General features: G+C 52.9%; 1 protein-coding gene across 8 annotated transcripts in view; it reads left to right on the top strand.

The window, feature by feature from the left end:
- The first annotated feature begins 71 nt into the window (after positions 1-71).
- Positions 72-18,674, top strand: part of RUBCN (rubicon autophagy regulator) — a 32,373-nt gene continuing 13,770 nt past the window's right edge. The window contains exons 1-9 of one of the 8 annotated variants that reach the window (XM_040612576.1): positions 72-170; positions 11,310-11,463; positions 13,854-13,937; positions 14,883-15,042; positions 15,218-15,324; positions 15,893-16,033; positions 16,250-16,406; positions 16,805-17,188; positions 17,780-17,824. In XM_040612576.1, the coding sequence (XP_040468510.1) occupies positions 11,425-11,463; positions 13,854-13,937; positions 14,883-15,042; positions 15,218-15,324; positions 15,893-16,033; positions 16,250-16,406; positions 16,805-17,188; positions 17,780-17,824 (1,117 nt within the window). In that variant the 5' untranslated portion in view covers positions 72-170; positions 11,310-11,424. Of the gene's footprint in view, positions 171-4,892; positions 4,984-5,030; positions 5,102-11,309; positions 11,464-13,853; positions 13,938-14,882; positions 15,043-15,217; positions 15,325-15,892; positions 16,034-16,249; positions 16,407-16,639; positions 17,189-17,779; positions 17,825-18,674 lie in introns of those variants that run through there. The other 7 variants (XM_040612571.1, XM_040612573.1, XM_040612574.1 and 4 more) reach the window with 7 other exon arrangements.

Below are 18,674 nucleotides of genomic sequence, written 5' to 3'. Positions count from 1 at the left end.
GCGCAGGCGCCTCAGCCCGCCCCGCCCCCCGGCGCGGCCAGCTGGCGCATGCGCAGTAGCCCCCGCCAGCCCCGGCAGCGGGCGCCTGCGCCGAGAGGCGCCGCTTCCCCTCTTCCACCACCGCCCGCTCGGGGCCTGGCGCGCCGCCCCCTGTCGGCCGGGAGGAGCAGGTACAGCGGGCCGGGAGGGGTCGGGGAGGGGGGAGTCGCGGCCCTGTGCCCCTGCGTCGCCTTAGGAGCCAGCGGCTGCCCGGGGTCAGTCCTGCCCGCTCCCCTCACAGCCTGGGCCGGGGGGCGGCCCCGAACCCGGCGGGCTGCAGTGGCGGGGCGCCCAGGTAACCGGCTGGGTGCTGGCGGCCCGGCCGCCCGGAGGCCGCCTGCGGGAGGGCTTCCCTGGGGACAGCGGGCCCCGGGGGACGTGGGCCCCCTGCCCCAGCGGCCTGGGGTGCCAGGGGCCTGGGAAGCGGGGCTGCTGGTGCAGGGTGCGGGGCGGCGCTGCTGCAGGGCCGGTGGAGCGCTGAAGTGCTGCAGGGTCGAGCTGAACGCCGGGTGCCTTGTCCTGGGACCCCAGTGCGGTTAAGAGAAATAGCCTGTTCTGTGAACAGGAACGCCAAGCTATCCTGGTTTCTAGAATTGTGCCCAAACGTCAATCATCAGGGTTCAAACCAGGTTCCTACTTCAAAATACCACATAAAGCTTAAAATTACTACTTAAAAACAGAACAGTATGACTACTGACATTTTGTCTTCTTTGGGTTCTTTTCAGAATTGTCATCTCCAGTTTTTGGTCAGAATCACATGATTCAGAAATTCAGAAGAGAAATTATTAACAACTTGTTCTTTGAACAAGGAACCTATTGAAGTCTGTCCCCCCACATCCTTCCCCCATATATTTGCGTTACTTGGAGCTGTGCGTATGGTTGGCGGGTCAGCGGTGCACACATACCTCATGGTCAGCTAGCTGCTGCTAAAGGAGTTGCAACAGGGCTGGGATCTACCTCTTTCTTACACAGTGGCACTTACTTAATTTGGCATTTTATTTAAGAGATGGTAATTACCTTTGAGGTCTCTACGTCTTGCTCAGAGTTGGCTGAAATTGGTCACTGAATTCCAGAGATAGTAAAGGAAGGAGCAGATGGCCAAACAACATGATTGCAGAGGCTGGACTTCCTTCAGAAGCCAAGCAGCAAATGCTGAAAGGAAAATCTGTAGCAATTTTCCCCGCTCCTGATGTGTCAGTGGCATTACTGTCCACAGCTCCCTGAGTTTTCTCTGGGAGCTGTGCTGAGGCTGCCATTCAAAAGTTGACTTCTGTCACCCTTGGCTTTCAGTAGGCATTGCAACATAACCGAAGTATAGCTTGGTTTAGGGTTTGGCTGACCCCCTCCAGAGAGTGGGAGCTGTGTACTGAGACTCCAGGGAATATGTTGTGAACACCCTTGGGCAGGAATAAATATTTCCATATGCATGACCTTACACACAACTCCTTGCAGTAGGAACACTCCCACATTTCATTAACTGCCCACATATTCCATATGCTCATTTGCTAAAATAAATACTCTGTGGCAGATGCGATATCCTAAGTACCCAACACACAACCAACCCCTTGCGTGCGTAACTCATGGCAACAGTTCTGTCGTCCTGTGCTGGGGGGGCACCTGCACTGAAATACCATACAGGGCTTTGCCCCTTAACTGCAGAGTTGGAGTTTTTTTTCTGGGAGTATTATCATGGAAGCTAAGAATGAGAGGAGGGAGTTGAGGCTTTCTGGCCTCTGCTCTGTCCTGTACCTCAGACTGTTGACAAGGCCTTGTTGTCTCCATTGACAGTCTTTATGCATCTCTTCCCTTTTAAAATAACACCAGTAACATGCTTCTGGATGGTCTTCTCGATGCTCTCTTCTAGAAGAGAAAGGCTCTGTTACTGTCATAGGACATCTTCAGCTAATGGTTTTCCCTTCAAGTAAGAGAAGCTCATGGTTACGTTGCTGGAGGCTGAGAGTTCCACCCCGTTTTCTTCTCTGTGTTCTCCATATGTAGCATAAGTAAGACATGGAGTCTTGAAGCCACAGTTCTGGTAATTCACACGTTTTCCTCCAGATGACAAGTGGGATTTGATGACAAGTGGGATTTGATGACAAGTGACTGATGACAAGTAGGACTTGAGGTTCTTAAAAGTCAGGCTACATTTTTAAAGTAAAGATGCTATTGCCAGATTACCAGTAAATACAAATAATAGAGGTATCAAAAGATGTATTTTAAAAAAAATATTAAATCAATTTCTTGTGATGCTATAGGGTGCAGCTCCATCTGGTGACTGTGTCACACTGATAAACAAATGCTCTGTTTACCTAAAACAAATCTTCTAACTGGAAAGGTGACAGATGCTGCCTGCCCTCATGACAGGTGGAAATCAGCTTGTATTTGTTATCCAAACAGGACGCCAGCTGTCTGCTGCTCAGCACAACAGAAAACCAGACAAAAGTTCTGATCCTGAGGAGTATTTTTACTCTGTCTTCAAAATGGCTGAAATGCCATGGGGATCTTAAAGGCAACCATGCAAACATCAACTCCTGTTTTTTTGTCTGGCTCTCAGGATTGTGTCAGCATCTAGCCAAGTGACAAAGCTTCCATGTGGCATTGACAGTTATAAAGAACTAGTACTTCAACTGTATAAAGTAGGGTATGACTACAGCCCTGCAGAGTTTGTATCCACTGTAGGAAGACAGTGTGTCTACAGTTGTCCACAAGCTGTAGTAATTCTGGCGGCTGGTTCTTTCCTGGGCCTTTCCTAGACTTCCTGAGCACCAGTTGTCTCCTCAAAAAAATGAGACCTCACAGTCTGACTGCCCAGTAGCCCCTGTTGTTACGGTGCATTGGGGATGAATTGCAGACTAGATGTTACCTGCCGAACATCCTGGGTGAAATTCCTAGGAGGAGCTGTTAAAATTACCCAGCAGAAACCACAACCAAAGAATCAGGTACTAAATGCACTTAGAAACCAGAGAGGATCATGTCATACAAGCTATATGTTGTGAGCTGTGGAATATCACACCTGCATTGATCCCAGAAACAGGTGAGCTGTTCCAGTGCATCTTCCAAAGGAGGTCTCTGCTTCCCTAGGGGTACAGGCACTCCCTTCTAATTAAAAATAGCTTCTCATTCCTAAAATGAAATTGTCTGACATCTACCAATAACTTCCAATTCTGCCTTCTCTGTGAGGTATTTTAATGAGTAAAGAAATTACATTGAGTTGATAACTGACTTTATGTCACCCAAATCTTCCCCAAACAGCAATCAGGTCTGCGAGATTCCAAATTCTGCTACTGTTCAGCAAGAGGATACATACTGCTTTCATACACTTGCAATTGTTGACCTCTGTTGGTACTCCTCAGATTTTACACTGGAGGATTATCTCCTAAATTTAGTCCTAGTCCAGTCCCAGAAGCTAACACATCTGTGTGTGGCTATAGGCTCTGTGTGATAAGGCTTTTTTTTGATGGAATGATTTTTTATATGCTCTCTGAATTGACAAGGGCATTGATGTAGTTAAGTAAACAGTGTCTATAAGTAACATATACAAAACAACATAATGAAGCAGGGGAAAAGAAGAGATTTTTCTGAAGAAATTTTAAAAATTACTGTTAAGCAACATCCAGGCTATTTCTGACTTACGGAACTAGAAGAATCTTATAATTCCAGATTTAGGAGCTAAATTAGATCATCAGCTTCATCTACATGCGCCATATCACCAGATGTGATTGTATAATGATAATCACAGTAGTCTTGATGGCTTCACCTTCTCCCGTATTTTTACTGTGAGAATTAATGTGTAGTCAGACGGCTTGCATATGCCATGTACAGCCAGTGTTTCCAACCCATGCAGTCAGCGCAGTAGGTTCAATGTAAGAAAATTTCTGCCTGACTGACAACCACACTGGAAGTTGTTCCACACTTGTATACAATTACTATGTATGGGGTAGTCCTAGTCTAATTGCCTTCTGGAAAACATTTTGTTATTATTGCTTTAAGAACAGCAGTACAGAACCCTGTTCCCCCAAATGCTGCTGTAAAACTGTCCTGGTAAAACAAGGTGCATAGAAAGTGTCAGGCCCAGGGGTGTGTCTTCATGTTTGCAGCATCAGCAAGCAGCGTGTGTCATTGAGATGAATGGTTATGGGCAGTCTCCACTGTGCAACTACCTTTGGTTTCTGAGGCATCAAACAACTGGAAGCATATCTGGCTTTTGTTCCCTATAATAATTTGCCATTGACTGTTCACAGTCTGATGGCAGCAGCATCACTTTTTCCTTTTTCGAGTTTCATTTCACTGCTTTTTAGCGGGAGGGATGTGTAATTCTGCAGTATTTTTCACATCCTCTTTACCGTGGGTGACGTAATGGAAACCTCTTTCCGTTTGCGTGTCTCTGCTGGTACGTGCAGTGCCAGGGACGCGTTGTTTGGTTGTTTCTTTTCCTGCCACCACAATTTTCACATCCCCTCCGGTGAGGGGCTTGGTAAGCGCCCATCTCGGCAATCACTGTGGTTTTACACTGTGGCGAAGCTGAAGCCCCCTGCTAACACCGAGAGGGCCGACGGTAGCCCGGGGGAGGCCTGCAGCCGGCGAAGACGCCGTGTGCCCGCCGGCAGGAGGCCGCTGCGGCGCCGGTCCCCAGGCCCGGTGCCGCCCCCTCACCCGGTCCCACGGGGCGCTGCCTCACCGCGCTCCCGCGCTCGGCAGGCGGCGGGCAAGCGGGAAGCGTACAGCCCCGCGCAGTGCCTGCCGGGAGCTGCAGACCTCCCGCCGCGCGGAGGGTGCCGGGCAGCCGCGGTGCACGCCGGGAGGTGCAGTTCGCGGCGGCGGGGCGGGGCGAGCGCTCGCCCCCACGTGACGGCGGCGGGCGGTGGCTGCGGCGGCGGCGGCGGGGCCGCGCGCGCGCGCGCCCGGGATGGAGGCCGGGCCCCGTGAGGGGCGCGCGGAGAGCAGGTGGGGCCGCGCGTGGGGGCACGGCGTGACGCGCGGGGGCGGGGGCGCGGGGGGGGCGGCACGGCACGTGCGAGGGGCTGCGACACCCCCCGGTGGGGGCAGGACACGCCGGGGAGGGGTGAGTGTAACGGGGGCGGGGGCCTGTCGTGGGCACGAGCGGGAGGCGTGACGCGGCGCGCGTGTCTGTGCCGGGGCGGGCGGCAGCACCTGTGCGCGGGGGGGCGAGCCGCGCGTGGGGGCACGGCCTGGCGCGCGCACGGGAAGCACGCGCGGGGTGCGGGGGGTGCGTGCGGTATCTGGGGCACGGCGGGGGCGCACGGGTGGCAGCAGCGCTGGTGCGCGCTCGGCGCGGGGATGCGCGGGGGTGTCCGGCGGGTCCCTGGGGAGCTCTTGCGCTGCGTGGGCGCGTGCGGGAGGGCGTGCGCGCGCCCGGCAGGTGCGGGGGTACCAGGGGGTGAGCTGGGAAGATGCAAACCCCCCGTGCCGGGCGGGGGGCTGCGCCTGCGGGGCGCCCCAGCAGCCCCCGCTGTGGTCCCGCGTGGGGAGGCAGCACGCAGCGAACGGGACTCTTGGAGCATCCTGCTGCTCCCGGCCCCGGGCCGGTGTCCCGGCCGCTGGAGGAGCGGTGCTGGCCACGGGCATGTGCCCTCTGTCCCCGGTACTCTGTCCGCGCCGTGGTGGGGGTGACCCGTGGCCGAGGCGGCGGCGGGCCGGGCGCTGCTTCGCACGCCTTGTGCTCACGGGTGGAACCATCCTGCCCTGACGGCCGCGCTGGCGCTGCGGTGGCTCTGCAGCTTGCTGCTGCCCATCGTGTCACACCTTTGGGTGCAGGAGGGAAATCTTCGGTAAAGCTGCTCTTCCTTTCTGAAGGCGAGGTCCTGCGCCTGCACGCTGCTGGCGGTGGGAATGGCCGTGCTGCCGTGGCTTCACCTTGCGTGGTCTTCCTCTGTACTTGAGGCATGGGGTTTCTCATTGGCATTTGTAAAAGCAGCAGAGGTTGTTCTCTGGAGCTGTTTTGGTGACGAGTCCTATTTACTTCAGGTTTTTGGATGTCTTCAGCCTTTGCTTTGTGCTTCAGTTTTGCCCTGGTACTCGCAAGCGCAGGGTGGAAACGGGAGTGTTGGCTGGGGAGGAGGGAGCAGCTGAAACTTGATAGGGGAGAGAAACCTTCCTTATCTGAGGGGCTCAGCTAGCCTCTATTCCTGCTAGCAACATCAGCCAGGAAAATGCTACCGGTGTTTTTAAAGCTGTAGTGGAGGTTTGGGGTGCCTTTTGATTTACACAGTTCGAGCTATTCTCCCTCTTTAGCTAATGCTTTAGACCCAGCAGGTTCAGAATGATAAAAGGAATTGACTGCATTCACTTCTTTTTCTCTCCAGAATCACCCTTGTGCATTTTCTTGCCTTTGCAAGTGTGAGTCCTGCACTACCAGATCCTGCTACCGTCGTGTGACTAATAGGCCTGACGTGGTGCCACCCCCAGCACTCCTGTAGGGACAGGGGCGTGCTGGCACACGAAGGGGACCTGCTTGTTCTCCTGGCTGTCACTGATGCGCTGGGGAGGATCCTGGCATGGGTCTTGCACAGCCTCATTGTCCTCTGTGGAGATGGTTTAGCATTTTAATTCCTGGTGAGGTGCAATTTCAGCTAGATTGTGGCTGTGACTGATGGTGATAGGATAGAGGCCAGTGGATGCATCTTCCCGTGTATCATGGGAAACGCAGAAGCAGAAGTTATGCTGCTGAAGTCCATCCTTCTGTGGGTGCAGGAGAGGAAAATGAGGATCTCGTGCTGGGTTTTGCTGTCTCTCCTCCTAAGCAGCAGGTCCAAAATGCACCGGGGAGCAGGGGCTGCGAGGTGATGCCCATCAAGGCATGGCAGGAGCGTTGGCGCTCTCCTCATGCTGGGCAGAGAGCAGGGCTCGCATACCTTGGGGGTGGGGGTGGTGTGGAGGGCACAGCAGTCCCGGGGGAGCAGAGGGTCTATTGGTCAGCTGGGCACCTTAGCCAAGAGCTACTGCCTTTGGCTCTGGCACCAGCAAGGCCCCCAGGGCCAGAGGAGAGAGCCCCTAAAGGAAATCCGTGCTGGGAGCGATGGAGGAAGGTGAGCGGCTGGTCCCAAGGAGGTGGGCTGCCATGGGGGTCTGCCCTGCCTGTGGCTGCTGTGTGCAGGTCCTGCGCAGATTGAAACTTGATGGACAGTGTCCTGGGTCCACAGGTTGTGATCATCTGCTTGTGGCAGGCTTCGCCAGGGTGAGCAGGTAAAACTATCTGCCCTGCTGGGAAAAGGCTAAAAAGAACACTTTAATCCCTCATTTCTTTCCTCATCCTTTGCTAGTGCAGAGCAAGAGAGCTCCAACAAGCTGCAGCTCTGGGCTGAGTTTGCTGGGGGAGCCTTCTGTGGTTGTGCCCCCGGTTTTATACTGGTGCAAGCTTTTAGTACCGGTGCAAGCTACCCTGCATTCTGTTTTCCCAGCTGGCCTGCTCGACTCTTCCCACCCGGGCACTGCAGGGCTGATCTGCCGGGCTGGCAGAGCTCTTCTGGCTTCCACTGCCTTGTCAGCCGCTCCACGTGGCTGCAGATGAATTGCACGAAGCCTGCCTTTCTTTTAATCCTTTTTCCCAGCAGTGCTGAGCCTGCTGGAGGAGCAGGCGGGGGAGCGCAGGGAAGGGGCTGCTGGTTGGTTGTCTGGGAGACCCTGGGGTGGTGAGGCGGGAGCTGGCTGTGCACAGTGGCGGGTTGCACAGTGCCTTCAGAATCTACAGGAGGAACCAGCAGCCAACATAGGAATGTCCTTGGAGATGTGGCAAAAGTCCCTCCACAACCTCAGCCAAAACTCTTTAGAATGCTGAGGAGGACTGAGAGGCTCCTCAAGGTAGAGGACAGAGTTCGAGCAGCCATTGCTAGATGGCTCCCCCAGAGCACAGGGAGACACACAGTAGATGTTGTTTGCAAGAAAAATGAGCTGCTGCTCTTTTTTTATTTATTTTTATTTTCAATACTAGCTACCTGTGCGATTCTGTTTTGGAAAGTAACTAGGGTTTGGTTTTATTTTAAATGAAGAAGTTCACCTGATTCAGCAGCATGGCTCCTTGCCTCTGCTGTGAGTCACCTTCGCTGACTTGAACCAAGAGAAATTTCCACCCTTGCTGTCATGGAGGGGCTCAGAAAGCCTTGGGAGAGCCAGCAGTATTCCCCTGTTGTTGTCAGCAGCAGCTTTAAGCTGTTTGGTGCTCCAGGGCTGGATTCTGTCCTTATCTCTCTAGTGCAAAAAGTTCCGTTATATTTGGGACAATTCCTGGCGGTAGGTTGATGTTGCTGTACCTGAGGATAGAGTTTGTGGTGGCAAAGCAAGGAGACTCTGTGCCAAGTTTACGGAGCTGGGAGTTAAAATTGGAGGCCAGATCAGAAATTGTCTTTAAGGAGAGGAATGCAGCTGAGGTCTTGCCAGTGTTCCGCCAGTGATGGCCCCTGCAAACACCCGCAGCCCTTCTGGCTGGGGGAACAAGACTCTGCTGGAGCCAGAGAGCAGAAGCATATGTGGTTCTTGCAGGGGAAGCTCTGCTCATGTACTGTGACCTCCCTGGGGTGTGTTGCTCACTTTGCCCTTCCTGTAAGTCAGGGTATTTTCATGATGTGATATGAATTTGCCTTACCCCATGTCAGGCTTTCCTTATCACTAGCAAAGGAGAAATCACTTTATTCAGGAAAAAACAAGCAGACTTCTTAATATTGCTCTGAACACCTGCTGAAATGGGGAACCTGAGGGCAGCTGGGACTCAGGCTTTCTCCATCCCTCCTGGCAGCCCAGGCTCAGGCTCTGTCAATGGGAGGGAAGCAAACCCTGCAGCTAGTTCAGTGTTAACCCGTAAGGCCAGCCAAAGCTGAAATGTGATTAGCCGCACTCTCTTGATTTCCCTGTCACCTGCAGCCAACTGTATGGCTCTTCATTTCTTCAGCCTTGTGTCACTGTATGCTTTTCAGCATGCACCATGGCCCAGCCCAGAAACAGCTGGGGTTTGGGTATCAGTAGGTCTTGTGTGTCCAACTTGTGAACTGCTTTGGCCCAACAAGTCACATGGGATCCTTACTCTCTTACAGGGATTTAGTTCACTTTTGGTAGCTTCTGCATCAAATCTGCAAAGGTGCTTTTATTGTGCTGCTCATTCCCTGTGTGCTTCTGAGTTCAATAGTTGAAGTTATTTTGATTGAGGATTGCTTAACCTTAGTTTCCCTGTGCTAGAAGGGAGCTGTGAGTCCAGTGTGTTGGATCCTCATTCCCTACCTTTGGGGAGATGCATGACTCCCTTAATGAGACAGTTCATTTGGAAAGGCACAGCTATGCATGTCTTGCCCCTGTATCCTTGTGTGCATCACCTGCTTTTTATAGCACAAAATGACACAGGAGGGAGTTTCCCTGACTTGCTGACTTGGAAGATCAACGGCGTGACTGAGCTTTCACTTGCATTTCCTAACTCTGAGTGTTAGACATAGCTTGGGGAGGAGCTGGTGAAGTTTTGAGCTCAGTGGCTGCAGATACTGTTTGACTGGGGACTGACAGTGCTGCTCTGGGCGTCTGTGGACACTCAGAGCAGCATCACCGATCCCTAGTCAAAGAGCATCTGCATCCCTCAGGGCGGTGATGGGGAAAGCCCATAAATTCAGAAGAGCTGGATCACTTTTCTGTATGTCCCCAAGCCGGATCTCCTTCAGGAAACTGCCTTTGATTTAGATCCGTACTTTCTTCTTCAGTCTCCTGAGATAAAGCTATGATGGTGTTTATTAGTCTAAGTACATCACAAAAATATACATACTTCCATATGCATTGCAGCTGTGGCTTAGAGCTCCTGTGCTGTCAGGGTGACAGGCTTTGCTGTGGGATGGGTTAGCTTCTATTTGGTTTAAGCTTAGGTGGGCACTGAAAATGGTGAGATTTCCCTGGGGAGACCAGGGAGTGAATGGAGAGCTTGAAGTAGAGCCAATATGTGATGATCTGCTTGTTCGCTTAATCAGTTTGGCAATAGTGAACAAATCTCAGAAAGAGAATGTTGGCAGGAAAAGCTTGGTTTTGAAATATCAGGGTTATGTTACTTTTTAGTGTCCTTTGTGCTACAGAAGTGTGCAGCCCACTTTCATCCACAAGGGAAGAAAATGAGAGCAGCTTTAAATAATGTTATTTATTTTAAATATATTTTCCTTTTTCTTTGGAAATCCAGCTTGTTTTCAGCTGTAGAGGGATTAAGAGCTGAAACACTGGTTTGTTTCTTGCCAATTGAAAGGCTGGACTTTCATTCTAAGCTGTCACCTTGGGTGCTTTTATTGCAAACCCTGCAGAGGCATTTTTTTTTGCAGATACACACCCAAATATGCCTTGCAATGTTCCTGTTGCTTCTGAGACAGTGGCTCCTATCTGAATACATTTTTCTGAAAGCTGTTGTTCCTCTGGCATTGCTGTCAAGCAGCGTGAGTGGGGACCTCAGTCATCCAAAGCTTATTTCCCCAAAGTTGCTTTTGCATAGGCAAATGATGTTGCCTCCCTGCACCATCACTCCTGCTTTATGGTGGATTATGGTGATTTCTTGCTGTATGCAGGGTAGCTGAGGGGGATGATATCAATGAAAAATGCTGTGCAAGCTCTAGCATACATGTGCAGTTTGCTGTTTGCTAATCTCTGTCCAGAACACAATGAACACTTTTGCAAGACAGTCAACTTGTGCCTACAGCAGCTTGGAGGCCAGAGAGCAGCTGTACAGATGGAGATGCAGATCAAGAGTTACCGACCTTGGAGTGGAGCACCTCTGCATCCTGATGGTGCTGGAGTGCTCGATGCAGTGCACGTAGCTTGGGGAGTGCCACTCTCTGTAAATGCAGGTGCAGCACGGCCAGTGTCTGCTAGATGTGGTGAACATCAAGCCATGGCCTTACAGCTGCTGTACTCCTGATGGGCTGCTGCTCTAAACAGTCTGTGACAGAGCATGTGAGTGAGGCAAGAGGCTGGCTGGAAAGCTGTCCTCTGTGTTGTTGGCCTGTACTAAGCAAGTGGTGTGTTGCAGGAGCCATCAGTCTTTGTTCTGGCTGTCTCCTGAGACCACATTGATGTTGGCTGCCAGTCATCACAAGAATCATTATGGTATAGCCTCTTGTCCACAAACCATGCATGAGAGACCACAGGGAGTTGTTAAGTCCTTTAGCTCACCACTGCTAGCTTCTGGACCACAGAAGGTTTCAGCCTGACCAGGGTCTTCTTGAGAGAGTGCAATACCATGGTCCTGTGGTGAAGCTCCTCTTGCTGTATTATCTGATGCAACTTGCTGTGTTCCTCTGCAGGAAGGAGCACTGGAAGCTGCTAGGCAACTTGAAGACCACAGTGGAAGGTTTGGTGTCCACGAGCAACCCGAATGTCTGGTCCAAGTATGGCGGCTTGGAACGGCTCTGCAGAGATATGCACAGCATCCTCTACCACGGCCTCATCCATGACAAGGTAGGGCTCTGTCCCGCCAGCACTGCTGCCTGTCTGTAGCAGCTTCAGTGCCTGTCATGAGCGAGTGGGGCAGTCCTGGCTGCTGCAGCTGGCTGCAGTGCTCGTAGCACGGAGTGGGTACAACACTTGTAGCAGTGTGGGAAATGATCAAAGCAGGGACTGAGCTTGCCTGCCAAGTGCTGTAGTTGTCAGAGGGACCTGGGTGCATGTTCTTTCTATCTCATCCCCCTTTGACGTGGTTTTTCCAAGTACCTGTGCCCCCCATGCTGAGGCCAGCCCTTCCTGCCTTTCTTCCTTGCAATAAAGCTGCATTTGCTATGGGTCTGCCCCATATCGTCTGCACTTGGACAACTTCCCAGTGAGGTCTAGCAAAAGAAAGCTTGCATGTTTACTGTTTCTGGTTAGCTGTGTTAATAACAGGAACTGGCAGCCAAATCCACGCTCTGCGTGAATGGGATCTGTCTTCCCAGGTTCTCATCATGCCTTGCAGTTGCTCACCCAGCCATTCCCCCATTCCATGGCTGCCTGGAAGAATTTCTTTTTCCCAGCTGTGTGCAGAGGCTCAAAGATCTCCTGTTCAGCTTGCAAATAGCAACACAATTAATTTACAGTAGAAAGCTGAAGCAAGTCTGCAGGGAGTGCCTCGGGGCATGCTTCCCATCGGTGGCTTCGCCACTCTGAGAGCAAAGCAGAGAAGAGAGCAGTGCAGAGGAGCCCCAGGCAGCTTGCATGGGCCAGCTGGGTCCAGGAGCAGGAAAACCACATGTATGCAATGCTGCACCCAAGCTAATAAGCCTGCAGGAAGAGCCGGGCTGACAGGTCATTCCAGCAGGGCACTTTGCTCCCTGGATCTATTAAGTTTGCAGTCAGCACTCATTACAGTGCTGCTGTGTTCCCGTTAGTTCCCAGTGGCATGGACCAGAGATGTTCTTTGGAGAGCCACAGAGAAAGAAGCTGCCTGTTACATGTGAGGAGTGCAGTGCTCCCTTCTGATAGATGTGCTATTAATAGGCTTCAGGAAGTGAGATTTAAATGATTTGTACTTGCCTGTCTGTTGGTAACAGTTCACATGAGACCTGCAAAGCAGGACTGTGTTGCCTTCCTCAGTGCTTTTATTATAGACAAAGGCAGCTCTTCTACTTGGATATCTCTCCCCTGCTTGGACACGTGTGACACCAATGAAGCTGTAAGAGCTGCAAAGGGATGCCCATAAAAATACAGCTTCCCAACAGCTATTTTCTCAGTAGTTGCTTCATAAAAATCCTTCATTTTGCTTATTTTCTTACCAACTTTCTTCCTACAACTAGGAATAAATAAGTAAAGGGTGAAAAAAATCCATATATACATGTTAAGAGAACTAGGGTTAGAGGGTTTTAAACTTTTGAATGAATTTTCATGTATTTGTCCAGAAACCCCAATTTAGTCTAGAGGACTAAAATTGCCATGTTAGTTCTCTAGTCTGAAAAACCCAAACCAACCAGCCCACAAACAAACAAACCACAAAACTGAACCCATTCCTCTGATGCTTGTGAAAGAGGAAACAGCTGGAAGGAAAAATAATCAGTCTTTTGGTGAGGAGAGAGAGACATTTGTAGGCTGTGTTTATGTGTGATAGGATAGTGAGGAAAACAGCAACTCTGCTGCAGTTCCTCTTTAACTAGAATAGCTAAGAATACTATATATATATATATATATATATATATATAACTGATTGTCTGAATAAAGCTGAGGCAAATGACTGCAAAGAGCTGGTAGAAATGCAACACCAAATTTCTTACCTGGGATGCTCAGCTGTACTGGTGGCCTTGGTGGTGGCTTGCATCAAAGACAGCAATGGTTGCTGGTTTTGCTGGGATGTGTTTCCATGTTGCTCTTTGTGTCCCCTCACTGGTGCCTGACTCCGCAGTGCTGAGGCAGGAGGGCTGTCCTCCAGGTCGTACTCCAGCAGGAAGGGGAACAGTGACGTGGGAACTTGGTCAACTTTGAACTTGGCAGACCTGAGGTTGGCCTTTAGAATCCTTATTGCACTGCAGCGGTCCCTGTCCCAAGACCTCTTCTGTCTCCATGGTATGAGGGACTGGGAACTTACCTGGAGGACCTGTCGTCTGGTCACTTGGCTGACCACAACAGAGATGTTACCGTGGGAGGGGCAGGAGGCCACTTACCTATGTCATGCCAGTGTTTTTTGTCTTGGTCCCTCGACCTACAAAATTGTGTTAGATACTTGCTGTGTTTCTCCTCTGTAAAGCAGTGCTGCTCTTTGATGCCTGTTTTCTGGCCCATCTTGCTGTGTTTAGCGGCTGTCCTCATGGCAGCAAGGGGCTGATGGGGGATGTTGTCATTTAACTGAGACTTTAGTGGTGGTATCTAACTGCGCTTGTCCTGGGCAGGTGTGCTGCAGACAGAAGGATTACTGGCAGTTTGTGAAGGACATTCGCTGGCTGAGTCCCAGCTCTGCTCATCACCTGGAGAAGGTGGGTTCTGGTGGGGTGGCCCTGCATGCCCGGCGGGGAGGGGAGAGGACAGCTGGGCTGTGAACTTCACCAGTGGGATAGTAGCGCAGTGGCTGTTGGCTTGCTGTGGGTAAAGCGGCTCCACGGCTGAAGCAGTCGTGTGTTTGTGTACAAGCCATGTCCCAGGAGCTTGGTGTGGTTTGGGTTGAGACAATTGGCTGCTTATTTCTCCCAGGTCAGTCTCCAGTTCGGCTTGGCCGGGTGCAGCAGGCATCACCAAGGGAACTGGCACAGGCAGCACTTGTGTGTATGCAGGGGTGATTCATGTGTCTGTGCAAACCTCTAAAGGTCTGGACCGTGTCTTCTGGGTTGTGTCTTCACCATGCGTTTGGTTCTCCCATTGCTGGCTTGTGCTGACTGCTGGTGTACAGGGATGCTCCTGGTCTTTGGCTGCCCCGTGATGACATTCATGGTCCCTGTCATGGATGAGTGCAAGGGGCTGACCACTGGTGGTCCTTGTGTCCAGCCTGCTGCTGCGGGGACATGGGGTGTGACTCCAGTTCAGCTCTTCAAGCTGCAGCAGCTCAGGCATTGCTGTAACATTTCCCATTTAATGTGTCAGCAAGAACGTGACCATCACACCGGGGCTGGGTTGGATTTGGGAGCATGGGGTCCCTGCGGGTGAGGGGCGATGCCCATGGGTGGGAGAGCGTGCAAGAGAAATTCATAGTGCTGGTGGTGGTTGGAGGACTTTGGTCACTGGCTGACCTTTGAAGCATTGTTCCTGCCCAGTGCTTTTGCCTTCTTGGTGGCTGGGGAGCTGCTGGGATTTGTCCTCCTTCCCGCTGGTGGTGACCAGTGCTGGAAGCTGCTGTTACGAGGGGGGCAAAAGCTGTGTGGTGGAACAAAGCCTGCTCCCCTGCTTGCCTGTGCATGCCTTAACCTGTGCCTGGTATCCCTTTCCAGTTCATCAGCCTGCAGGAGAGTGGCCAGCCTGACCCAGAGGGCCCAGGGGATCAGGCCATCGCACAGCTGTGGCTACAGCACAGCCTGCAGTGCCACTGCCTGTCCGCACAGCTGAGACCGCTCCTGGGGAACCGGCAGTACATCAGAAAATTCTACGCAGGTAAAGAGAAATGGGCCTTTTCCTTCTTATTAGGAGAATATCTAACTGGTGGCGTTTCCAAGCCACATGGGAATGAGGGGGGACAGCAGAAAAGGTGGTTTGCATGTGAGCAGCTGGTGCTGTCAGACCACATGGGTGAGAGGGACTCCCCCAAGCAGCAGTTTTCTCTCCCCAGACACTGCCTTCCTGCTCAGTGACGCCCACGTCACGGCCATGCTGCAGTGCCTGGAGGCTGTCGAGCAGAACAACCCCAGGCTCCTGGCTCAGATCGACACCTCCATGGTGAGTTGAGGTCCTGGCTTTTACATCTGATTCTCCGCAGATGCCAGCTGGCTGTGGCTGCTCATGCAAGCTCTCATCCAGGGCACATGGAGCCCCCGGATAAGGGATTGAACTTGGAAGTAGCAAAAGAGCTCCAAGGTGGGAGGAGAGTGGTGAGCTGGTCCCTGTGCTGCCTGTGTAAGCCTGGCAGGGGTCGGGGTGTGCGAGATGGCTCTGTGGGCCATTTAGTGGGGCACCTTGGTTCTGGTTGGCTTCAAGGATTTGAGTATGAGGACCTGAGGGTCAGTTCCTTGTAAGAGGCACCTCTGAAGCCCTCTCCAGCAATCCCAGGATTCAGGGCCAGCAGGCAGAGCTGCCTGATTGTGAGGGTCAGCCACATCTGAGGGGATGGGCAGCAGCCCAGGACACCTGGGTGCCCACTCCTGCTGGTGATGCCAGTGACCCCCAGTGCAGCCCTGCACCAGCTGCGCCCTCCCCCGAGGAGAACAGCAGCTGCTTTCTTTGCACAGAGCTCTCCAGAGGAGAGCAATGACTAAGCCTTCGTTAAATGGGGGCTGTGTTCTTTCAGCTGGCCGGCACGTCACTGCCATCCCTGTGCATGTCAGGTCCTTCTGCTGGGACAAGAGAGATGTGTGACCATGACGCTGAAGGACATGAGAGCCATCTGCCTGGGGCGCTGGGCTGCCTGGATCGTTTCAGTGAGAGCCTGGTAATTTCCCGATGGGAGCCTGCTGTGTAGCTGTGAACCAAGAGCTGCTTCCCTTCTGTGCTGCCCCGTTTTTCCCTCCCCGTCCTCCTGCCCCCAGGGCTGCTGCATCCTTGCTGCTGGTGATCAGGCATTCGCGGGTCGATTCCTTTCCATTGCTGCTCCTTTGACGTGTAGCCCTGTAAATGCTGATTTATTAATGATGCCACCTCTCTTCAGCTTACCAGGAAGAGTGACTGTCCGCCTCCAGTGACCAAGAGTCAGAGCCTGACTGCCCTCCCCGCGCCCCCGTATGTCCCCGCTGCAGGCTGCACACAGCAGTGCTGCTTTGGGTCCTTCTCCAGCCTCCACCACCCAGCCTCCTCTGGCCTCCCAGGTAACGAGGGTGGGCTGGGAAGCTCAGGATAGACTCAGAAAATACTTTGCTTTTTTTTCTGTTCTTGGATTCTTTGTGGTGGATGGGTGTGAGATCTCTGCCTGTGGTGGGAGGGAGATCCCTGGCCTTTCCCCTTTGTGGGTGGGCATGCTGGTGTGAAGCCGCAAGCCTGTTGCCATAGGGTAGTCTGCTTGTGCCAGGGTGTGTGACGTCCTGCTCCTGCCTCTGTCCAGACAGGAGACCAGTGAGTTCTTCTGTCAGCTCCAGCATCAGCCAGCCCCAGGAGCGCTGCCCGTCCACCCGGTCCTCCTCCTTCAGCGAGGGCAGGTCCCCTCTGGAGCAGCCTGGCTCTGTCACCCCCTTCCACATCCCCTCACCCAAAGACCCCTTCTCTCCAGCCAGCGAGATGAGCTCCAGCACCACCAGCCAGAGCGAGGACACTTGGACAGGGAGTCAGGATGATCCGCAGAGCGATGTTAACGATGGGCCGGAGTACCTGGCCATCGGGAACTTGGGGCGCCGGGGCCGAGCGTGCAGCAACACCAGCACCAACAGCACCAAGAGCAGTAGCTCCAAACTCTTCTCCTCCAGCAGCTCCCAGAAGCTGGACTCGGTCTCATCCCTGGGGGAGCAGGGGGCAAGTGGAGGTGGAAGCAGGGGCCTGAGCCTGTTTCGCCGGTCCAGCTTCTCAGAGGGACAGTCATCAGCTCCGCAGGGCATCCTCAAGAAGAGCCATGTGCGCTCGCACTCCGACACCAACGTGGCTTCAGCAAAGTTGCATGGTAATGGGGCAGCTTTTCTGGGACGGGTTTGGGGTGTGGGAGCCCCTGGTACCAGCAGGCTGATACTGGCCACCCTTTTGACTCCGTGGATCAGGTTGACGAGGGGAACAGCGGGCAAGTGGTTGCAACATTTGGTCTTTGTCCTTAGCTTTCCTGCTCCACGCCGGAATGATGGGCTGACATCTTGCTTCCCAGAATGCCCTAGACCAGTCTGTTACTGGTATTGGCAGCTTTTACCAAAAACTTAGAAAATGGCAGCAATGCTGTAACATCAGCTGTCCAGCTTCCCCACTGGCCTTGCCTAGCTGGGGTGTGGGGCTGTGGTAGGGCACTGGGCTGGGGCTGGGGCTCGGGCTTGGGCTCATCCTGTGGGTAGGATGTCATCTTACTGGTAACCTGCTGGGTCCTCCTGTGCCCTTGAGTGGATGAATGCATGGGTGGGGGAGCAGGATGTGAGGGGACAATCAGTTTGTGGGAGTCTGCTCCACCAGTGCTGCCTTCATGGGAGGAGTGGAAGTCCTTGCTGAGTAGTAACCAGTCTCTCTGTTTTCTCTCCCTTAACGCTGCCCTCCTCCTCCTCTGTCTGCCCAGGAGGCCTCAGGGATATCACCATTATAATAGAAGATCCAGTGGCAGGTTTGGGAGCCAGTGTAACAGCCCTTCATTAGTGGTCATTGCATCAAGTTTAGGATTTCCATCAATCCATTAGTGTCCATTTAGAAAACAACAACAAAAAAATAATTCTTCCCTGTGTCCCAGCTGGTGCTTTGAAGCATGGTCAGGTTTTTGCATGCGACCTGACTGAAGATCCCAGCTTGTTTTTTTGGAGCAGTGGACCACACCCAGAAGGGCACCCAGCTTCCCTGCATGGCATTAGGGAGTGCTGGCCACCAAGTCCCTGAGCTGTGTCCCCTGCCATTCCCTGCACCCCACTGCCTTGGGAGCCAGGAGAGGTTTCCTCCCACCTAGTGAACAAGGGCTGGCTGCTAAGTAGGCATGGGCTTGAACATCTTATTTTTCCTTTGATTTAGTGGATCCGTGGCATGGGGAGGTTTGATGTTGGCTGAGTTCAGCCATGTCCCAGCCAGCTGTGCTTGCACCCACAGCCAGGGCTTCCAGGTACTCTTTTGGGCTTGGGGCAGGTGTCCCCCTGAGCAGAGGTGCTGGGGTGCTGCCATCCCTTTGTCTCACATGCAGAAAGTCAGCAGCTCAAAACCATGGGCTGTTTTCTTTTGCATCTGTTGAGCAGCAGCACTGGGTTTGTTGAGGTCACATCTGGATGCTGAGGGCTCTGTGACTGGGAAGGCTCCTTCCTGGAGGTGGGCATTCAGACATACGTCTCTAACCCTGTGTCCTGCTCCAGCAGAGGATGCCAAGCACTGCCTCGCTTTGCCCTTCAGCAGTAGGCTCTCTTGTATGTGGCATCCCCCAGGCCAGTGATCACAAGGTGGTTTCCATGCTGGTTTTCAGCAGGGTTGAGGTGGCT

Source organism: Falco naumanni, chromosome 13 (assembly GCF_017639655.2).
Source record: "Falco naumanni isolate bFalNau1 chromosome 13, bFalNau1.pat, whole genome shotgun sequence".
Taxonomy (NCBI): domain Eukaryota; kingdom Metazoa; phylum Chordata; class Aves; order Falconiformes; family Falconidae; genus Falco; species Falco naumanni.
This window is presented reverse-complemented; position numbering and strand designations above follow the sequence as displayed.